The sequence below is a fragment of the Citrus clementina genome, unplaced genomic scaffold (assembly GCF_000493195.1).
Source record: "Citrus clementina cultivar Clemenules unplaced genomic scaffold, Citrus_clementina_v1.0 scaffold_9, whole genome shotgun sequence".
NCBI classification, from domain to species: domain Eukaryota; kingdom Viridiplantae; phylum Streptophyta; class Magnoliopsida; order Sapindales; family Rutaceae; genus Citrus; species Citrus x clementina.
In genome coordinates, this window is record NW_006261964.1 from 11385834 (window position 1) to 11394964 (window position 9131).

Consider the following 9131-nt stretch of genomic DNA (forward strand, 5'->3'; position numbering starts at 1 on the left):
AGCGGGTGTTATATAGTGCACTTTCCTCCAGTTGGCTCCATAAATATCTACCAGAGCTTTATAGAATTTCTGAATATGAGATTCTTTCAATTCATCAAAGTTATGGCATGATGCAGATCCCTGACAAGATTCTGATCCCATATTCCAAGAGAGACTCTCGAAAAGTTCCTTCCCCAGTGAATTTCCGTCAAACCATTTCGCAACCCTCTCATATACATCATTGCCCAGTTTGCCAGACCCAAGAATCATTACCAACACGCTTCCAATTCGCCCATAAGATGGAGAGTCCTTCAAATGCTTAAAAATAACTTCTTTGATGATGTTCCTATAAAACTCAGTTCCTTTCAAAGTAATCATATTCATTTTCAGTGATTCTCGCCAGTCTAGAGGAAATATAGAGTCAAAGAAATGCTCAGTTGATCGGTCAACAAATTTCTGTAGTATCTCAGCATCATGGTGGCTGAGGTTCAGATGTTTGGAACTCAAAAGAAATTTTGCAACCTCATTGATACAATTAAGACACAGTACTTGGGAAAACACGGATGGGGAATTTGTGGATGACTGCTTATTAAGGGCTTCAAGATAGTACAAGACCTTCATACCAACAGAAAGCAGCTCAGAACTCCAATAATTCTTACCAGCAGAGACAAGCTGATGGACATCGATAGAGGGCAACTTCCAACTCCATGAAGCATATCTATTGCCCAATCCTCGCACCCAATCAGCATCAGAGTTCAACAAAAGATAGACGGTATCCAGATTACTGTGTTGCTTCCACACACCAAGGTAATGCAAGCAGAAATCCCCGTAACTTCCATGGTCACTAAAGTCCTGGCTTTTGAGACATCCAAGATATTCAATCACATTCACGATCTTATCCTTCCAGCAGTCCCAAAAATAGACCAGACTCTGAACAGAAACCCTGTTTTTACAAATTATCTCCTCTGAATATGTTAGATCTAAAACCAATTCATCCCCCCACACATATTTAGAGGAATCTGTTTTCAGATGAAAATCCAGAATCTTTCTGACAGATAATGTTTCACCGCTGATACTCTGATGCCTCGTAGAAGCATTTAACTGTTGATTGATGATCGATAAATCGCTCTGATCATTTGACAAAATGTCGGCTTCAGTACAAACAAATTCATAGAATTGGTTCGACTCATTCTTAGCCAGTGACTTGGCTTTTTCAAGAAGCTCCTTCTTCTTAGTAAACTGCTTCAAGGGCCAGCCTTTGCTCCCAGGTGACCAGAGAGAGTTGGAAATAACATGGTTGAGAGTAACATTACATGCTTCCTTGAAACATCCAGCCTTCTGTAACAAATCCACAGCAAGAAAAATATCTCCTCTCAGTCTTGCAATATTTGCAGCATCCATGAAGTTCCCTGATTCTTCTTCTAACACCAGAAGCTCATCAAAGCAACTTAAAGACTTCAAAAATTTGCGCATCAAATCCACGGAACGAAAAGATTTTACGAATTTCATCATGGATTTTTTATCTTGGAGCCCATAATAATGAATAGCACATTTCTCTAGAAACTCTTGTTCAATTTTGTTAATTTCCATGCTTCTTACAAGAAGACCAACATCTGTACCGGCATGCTCTTTCCAGTCATTGATGTATTGCAAACCAATGTCAATAATTTTTCCTTCGAAGCAAACAGCCAAACATTCTGAGAAAAACTTGCCCCTGGCATACATATCTGCTGCAAGCTTACAGTCTTTGAGTCCATGATAATGAAGAGCACAAATCCATAGAAAGTCTTTTTCAATTTTGTTCATTTCTTTGCTTCTTTCATCTAGACCAACATCTGTTTCAGCATGCTGTTTCCAGTAGTTAATGTATTGCAAACCAATGTCAAAAAGTTTTCCTTCGGAGCAGACAGCTAAACATTCTGAAAAAAAATTGCCCCTAGCATACGCATCTGCTGCAAGCTTATAGTCTTTGAGCCCATGATAATGACGAGCACAACTCTGTAGAAAGTTTTGTTCAGTTTTGTAAATTTCTTTGCTTCTTCTAGCATGACCAACATCTGTATCGGCGTGCTGTTTCCAGTGGTTCATGTACTGCAAACCAATCTCAAAAAGTTTTCCTTTGGAGCAAACAGCTAAACATTCAGAGAAAAACTTGCCCTTGGCATACACATCTGCTGCAAGCTTATAGCATCCTGCCAGGAAAAAACATTCCCCAGCCTTTTCCAGCTCAGGTTCCTCACGTCTCTCCAAATAAATCCTACCTGCATGAATAAGTAAGTCAATCTGATTGTCAAATTTATGCCTCAAAAAGTCAAACAAAAATATCATAAAGTTCTATCTATGATCTATAACAATCCTGAAAGTACCAAGTTACGAATATCAGAAGTGTTAGAATTCAACCATCAGACAGATGGAAAATGATGACATAATTTTTAAGTTTAAGAGGTAAGGCAATAAGATCATAACTTCAGCAATAGCAAAGCATTATATTCGGTCAACACTAAATATTAATACCTGCTCTTTCATACTCCCCCAAATCATAAAAACACTTGGCAGCATAATCAGCCTTGCCTATGGCTTCAAAAATTTTAGCAGCTTCCCTAAGATTAACATTAGCCTGTTTAGGATTTGAACTGCGACAACGATCAGCTGTTGCCTTGAGGCCGGTTGCTTTAGACCTTCCTTCCCAATAGGAATCCTTCGCTTTTTCGAAGCATATAGTTGCCATATCATAGTTATGCTCATGAAACAGCTGAAAACAATAAATAATCAGTAGAAAGTAAAATCAGTATCTAATTTTCACAAGAAACAAACGCCCATCAACGTCAACATCAACATCAACATCAGCATATATTTAGCTGGCATAACTAGAAGGTAACAAAAACAGCATCACTACCAGCAATGTCATTGTCATTCTATCATTTAGTGCAGATTACTTAAGCACCAATAGCAGTATTCTAAATCCTAAACAAAAGTACATAGCCATATTAACCCTGACCATGTTTTGACAATGATAAAATAGTGGTTATACAAGTAATGGTGATGGTAATCATGATCACCATGTTTTTTTTTTTAAATGTAATTTATGCACGCAGCCTAAATATGAATGTCAATAGTGCGCAGGAATAGACACATGACAGTAACAACAAAATTGATGTCAGTGTTAGTGCAGGAGCATAATACATTCAAAATGTCAACAACAGAGGTCTTCACAGATTCACACATGCACAAAAAATATAAGAAGTTTCAAAATTATGCAAACCTTAATGCCCCGCGACTTCCACTCCTCTGGGCTGCTTGCTACTTGCATTGCCTGTGCAAGTGAATCATCCAACTGCCTGACTTGAACAAGCGACTTTTTCTTCCAATAGTCAAACATAGGTTTGGAGAACTCCTCCATATTTTCCCATATCCACAACCTTTGCCTTGTACGAGTGATGGCTACATATAGTTGCTTCAGTTCGGAGCACAAGACGTTGTGTTTAGCTTCATTGAAGCTTGGGAAGGACCCAGGTGATGTGGAATCAAACAAAGCTTGTTCCTTCATGTATTCATATACCACCCTCCATTGATTTTTAAGAGGTGAAGAGCCAAAAAAGTCGTACAACAGCACATCCTATAGAAGGAGATCATGGAAAAGCTCAGGATTCATAATAAATACCTATGAAGACAAGACATGATAAATTTGGCTGTATGAATTCAAACATTTTAGACAATAAAAATGAGTTAAAGGTGAAAACGTTGAAGGTAAAAACCATGCTTGAAGGGCTGTTGCAACTTTAGTCAGTGTACAGTATGACTTTATCATATTATCATAATGCACAGTAAAATCTCCTAAAAAGGTAAAAACCATGCTTGAAAGGGCTGTTGCAACATTAGCTGGTGTAGTCTATCAGTTTCTCATATTATCATACTGGACAGTAAAATAACTCCTAGTGTCGTACTTTACTCTCTTAGAATCGGTTCTCTTCATGCTTTTATTTCTATAGGTATGTCCTTGTTTCGAATCAATAGAGTGGGTGAGGAGGGGGTTTCGTTTCCAATAATTCAATACTTAAATAAATAAAAAGAAGAGAAAAAGTACTTGGGTTTTATTAAAAGGATAAAGCCTAGGAACATAAATAATTTTAAAGAGGAAAATATACACTTGAATTGCAATTACTTTGCAGTACGTTATTATTTCAAACGTGCTCCCTCCCGCCTCCAACAAAACGTGTCATCCAAGCATATTGTAAGCTTGGCTTTCCTATGTATTCATTCTCAACAATAAGGAAACTGAATACTGACAACCCAGCTCCGAAATAGTCAACAGGAGTTACAATTTTTTGGTTGTGCATATGCTTATCCAACATTGTTCATGGTGAAGAATCTGACATCAGATAACAGGTAACAGAAAGGAAATAGTGCCTTTTCAAAATTGTTAATGATCACCATAGATTAGGAGCACTCAAAAGAAGATAGCATGAATCTACTTAACCACTAATAATAAAAAACTTTTTTAAGTAACGTATCACCTGAAATTCAAGGCCCTTGCTCTCTACTATTGTCAAAACAAGAGCTTGCTTCCCAACATAATTGGAAATTTCCTTCCGAACACAGTCATCACGGACCAATATAACCTGCTCTGCTCCAAAACCGACCATATTCCCACCAGCATCTCCACTGTTTCCAAATATTTTTATGATTGCATTTTCATCATTCCCAGATTCAAGCAAAACAGGTGGCTCCCCATATATGAGACTAGTCTCTGGCTTTAAAATATCAACAGAGTGCGGGAAGAACCGGTAAAGAAGTTCAATGACGCTTTGAGCTAAGTTCAGAACACCTACATGTGTACGGAAGTTCTGACTCAGATTGAAAATGTCTGAAAGCTGTCCTTTTTCTTGTCTTTCAACATTTCTAGTATTTCTTGATTCCAGAACAAACTTCTTGTAGAAGAGAGATCGTATGTCTTGAAACCTAAAGTCAATTCCCCTAGCAATTGTTTGTGCTGTATCCCCAGAAAAAACAAAACCCTCTTCAATGTTCCTGCAGACGTACTTGAATAGTGCAATTTGACTCATGGTAAGATCTTGAACTTCATCAATGTAAACGAAATGAAATTCATCACCCTTATACCTTTCCTCTTTAAATCGACGATGAAGATCATTAACAAGATCAGCCAAATCAAATTCACCATTTCTCACCTTCATTTGTTCATAGTTTTCATAAATTTCATAAATTTTCTCTCTCTCCGACCTGAGGAGAGTGGAAACCCTGGTCTCTGATAATCTAATATAATCCTCTCGACAGAATTTACCATCAGCAACGTCAATGGATTGGAGGCCACCTCTTATATGAGATATAATCTCAGTGAAAACTCTAGAAGGATCAAGCTTCTTTGTTAGTTGTGTATTAAAACGAGGCCAGTATGATGAACAAAACCTTTCAAAATTAACTTCCTTCGTCCTAATAAAGGTCTGTAAGAAAAGTAAGCTTGAATTTCGAACTTGACCATGGTGTTTCCTTATGTCATGGAATCTCTCAAAGTATGAACTACCCAGAGTTCCATCCAACATCATCAAGAACTTGTGAAATGTTATGACAAGTGGGTGAGACTCAGCTGGAATATCTGCAAAAGAATTTGGGATATCTTTGAATTCTGCTGCATCATCAATATCAATTAACCTGCTTTCTGCAACAAACTTCCCACCAAAGGCAGAGCTGCAGATTTAACGAGGCCAATCATTAGAAATGAGACATCTTCTATGCTTTAAATGTCAAGTAAAACATTAAAATTGTAAAGCAATTTAATACAGCTGATAAAGTAAAAATGCTAAACACTGTTCAGACAATGCGAAAGCAACAACAAACTCAAAGTAGGCTGCTTCAACACCATTCTATTGCATATCAAACTTGTAATGTGATTTTGTAGATGCATAAATCCAAATTAACAAGTAAAAAACGTCTTTGAATACCAAAAAGCAAGGCTCGATGCGGATAAAACGATGAGATACGTTTAAACAATAATTTGAAACCAAAAGTTGAGATTCAGAATTTTAAAGATTCATCGATATTTAAAAGTAAAACTCCATTTCCATGCTCATTGGGACAAAAAGCAATACCAACAAAATGATCCATTGAACTATGTTTTGAACTAAGAAGCCTAAAACTTTGTATTCCCATTAAGATTTTCAATTTTTTTTCAGACCCTAACAAAACAGGAAGGAAAAATTGAATTCTTTTATCTAACCCCCAACTATCATTTCAATTCATGGTAATTTAAGACAGAAAGTGCACCTACAAATTTTCCCACAAAACAGGGAGAACTAAAAAGCTGTTTTGGAATCATTAGAAGTTTTTACTTTCATTCAAGACTAAAAATGTTTGATAATAAAATTTTAAATTAAACTTGGCCACATTTACATGCCTTCTACCATTTGATATTTGTAGGCACACTAAAAGTAGTAATGAAAACCAATCATCTAGAACTTGACTTATTCTTCTACTCAAGCAAATTCAAAGTTTCTAGATTTTAGGTGAAGAGGGAACTTTTTTTTTCAAATTAAAAAAAAAAAATAACAGACATTTCATTAAAACAAATCCACGCACCTTATCATTTGAGATATATGTTGCTTTACAGCAAAACATAATTTAGGACTAACTGTCACAAAAAGTTGGCGCAAGATGGGCCTTTCAGTCTCCCCAAGATCCTCCTCAGCCCCACTTTCCCAGCTACTATGCAGAGTTACACTATTGTTTACTCCATAGAATCCGTCCATTGCCATATGGTGAAGTTTTTCTTTTTGAAATAACTTCATTGTCAGAATAGTAGTTTTCCCAGTACCCGACCGACCAAGTATAAAGGAGCTTTTAGGAAAAAGGATCATCTCCAATTGCTCGTCTGTCACTTCAAATGGAAGATCCAATTCTCTGCCGTCACGGTCAGACAGCAGGTGGCTCACTGCACCTGATGATAAGGAGTAGAACTTCATCAGCAGCAGACTATCACTCACATTTGAATTCTCAACGTAACTTGTACTATCAGAAGCAGCTCCACCCAGGTCACTCCCACTATCACTGTCAATGTCAGCAAGATTCTTGAACCGGACAACTTTTGAAGTGGCTGCCCAAGTCTTTGGAACTTCCAAATTCCTGGGTGCAAAGAAACAAGCCAAAATAATTAAAACAAATTTTCAACCAAAGATGAATAAACAATCTTATTCCTTTCAGTCCAAGCAATTAATGCAGCTAACATTTAGAAATTTCAACATTGATTCATATCCCAAAAAAATTAAAAAGAATAGACATACCCCTCAATGCATTTCTCTTTGCAGTGATTAATAAACTCATCAGTGTACTTTGCAAGTATATTATCCAGACGTGCCACCAATTTCGGGACATCCTCCAGAGGCAATATATCCCAGACTTTCAAAACTTGGAAGTACTGTGATTCCTTGACAATGTCAATGGTGCAAATAATGTAGAATCTTTCAACCTTGAATTGCTTAATGATTTCAACATTCCTCTTCTTAGGTCGCCAGCCACTAGAAAGTTTCACCAGAAGGTGTGTAACCCACTTTTTGGTCTGGTCTGAAGTCAGCTTTCGAAATGATTTTAAAAAGTTTTCACTAAAATTAACCTAAGGAAAGGAGAAAATAATTAGTAACAAAACACAACGGAAACACTGATTGGGTAAGAAAGTAATGTGGGCTAAAATTATGTACCTTCCACCTTTGACTTCTGAAAAGTATACTTCCTGGATTAAGGAGATCATCAAATTCATCAAGCTCTTTCTTCACCCCCAATATTGCTTTGCCCAAATCCTCTTCATCTTCGGCATTAAAGAAACACTGACGAGCATTAGCATCATGTACTAAGGCTTCCCAAACAGATTTCTTACGGGTTAAAGTTCTTGCATTCCCCAAAATCCAAAGACAGTGCCTATAAGGATTCAAATGGACAAAAGTTATTCACCATAGAAGTTAAATATAATTTCCAAATAAGGAGTAATATAAGGAGTAATATTCTAAGATATTGCATGTTACCTAGCCCTTGTAAGAGCAACATTAACTCTCTTAGGATTGGATAGGAAACCAATTGATCCTCCATTGTTGGATCTTACGGTTGAAATTATAATTATGTCCTCTTCTCCTCCCTGGAAACCATCAATGGACATCACTTTCACAGCGAAGCCTGCACTGTTCGCAAACTTACTTCCAAGTTTTTCTTGAATTGCAACAACTTGTGCACTGTAAGGTGACACTATACCAATACTGAGCTTCTCTTTTGACTCAATCCAAGCTTCATGTTAAATATTGCAAGGATATCAAAAAATTGATGTGTTATTAGTATTCGAAGTACATTGACAGAAAGAAATATTTCACATTGATACACTTTTTCATTAGACTAGAGCATAAATTACTTACATTATGCACTAAGGAAAGCTAAAAGATGCATATTCTGTCAAGATGACTGGATATCTCATTACCAATAATGCAGTCAGAATGCTCAAACTTTTTCATTTATATAATCATTGCATCGCTCAATCTCTTAATTACCATTGCATCTAATTACTCTCCTCTTTTTCTTCAATATGTTTAACAGGAGATAAAATGAATTCATGTAGTAATGTAGTCTCAAATGGGAGTGTAAGAGTGGTTGAACAAACACAGTCATGTACTAGCAGAAAATGTCGAAAAGATGGATGGCATGTCTTTTTTATCTAAGGACAATATCAAAGGTCAAATAAACACAAGCTATATAGTGGTGCTGAAATATTCAGATGGTTGCAAAAATGAGGCTCCACCAAGACGTACCTTTGTACAAGTTCAGGAGAATTTTCATCACTACAAATACCTCGACCATATTTCTATAGCTGTGGGCAATGGACTCTTCTCTTCCATCAAGTACATTAATGAAAGAATATGGACCATACATTCGCCCAGGCAAAAATCGTTTTTCATAGTTTTTTTCTTTTACATTAGGGGAATCAAAAATCTTGTTATCGTAGAAATATGAGTTTGGGAAGGAGCTAATGGATGGATGCATTCTGTACTGTATACTGAGTAGGTGTTTTGCTTGTCCCAAATTGCTTAACCTCTCAAATAAACTTCTACCCAAACAAGCTTCACCAGAAACCTGAAAAGAAAGGTAAAAAAGCGAGAAATTTG

At 36.7% G+C, this 9131-nt stretch overlaps 1 protein-coding gene across 1 annotated transcript in view; it reads right to left on the reverse strand.

The window, feature by feature from the left end:
* Nucleotides 1-6919: 6919 nt before the first annotated feature.
* Nucleotides 6920-9131, reverse strand: part of LOC18033184 (probable helicase MAGATAMA 3) — a 5245-nt gene continuing 3033 nt past the window's right edge. Inside the window, exons 4-9 of the mRNA XM_024186265.1 lie at nucleotides 8778-9099; nucleotides 8007-8262; nucleotides 7686-7902; nucleotides 7272-7600; nucleotides 6975-7113; nucleotides 6920-6928 (exon numbers count right to left, since the gene is read on the reverse strand). Coding sequence (XP_024042033.1) covers nucleotides 6920-6928; nucleotides 6975-7113; nucleotides 7272-7600; nucleotides 7686-7902; nucleotides 8007-8262; nucleotides 8778-9099 — 1272 coding nt within the window. The remainder of the gene's footprint in view (nucleotides 6929-6974; nucleotides 7114-7271; nucleotides 7601-7685; nucleotides 7903-8006; nucleotides 8263-8777; nucleotides 9100-9131) is intronic.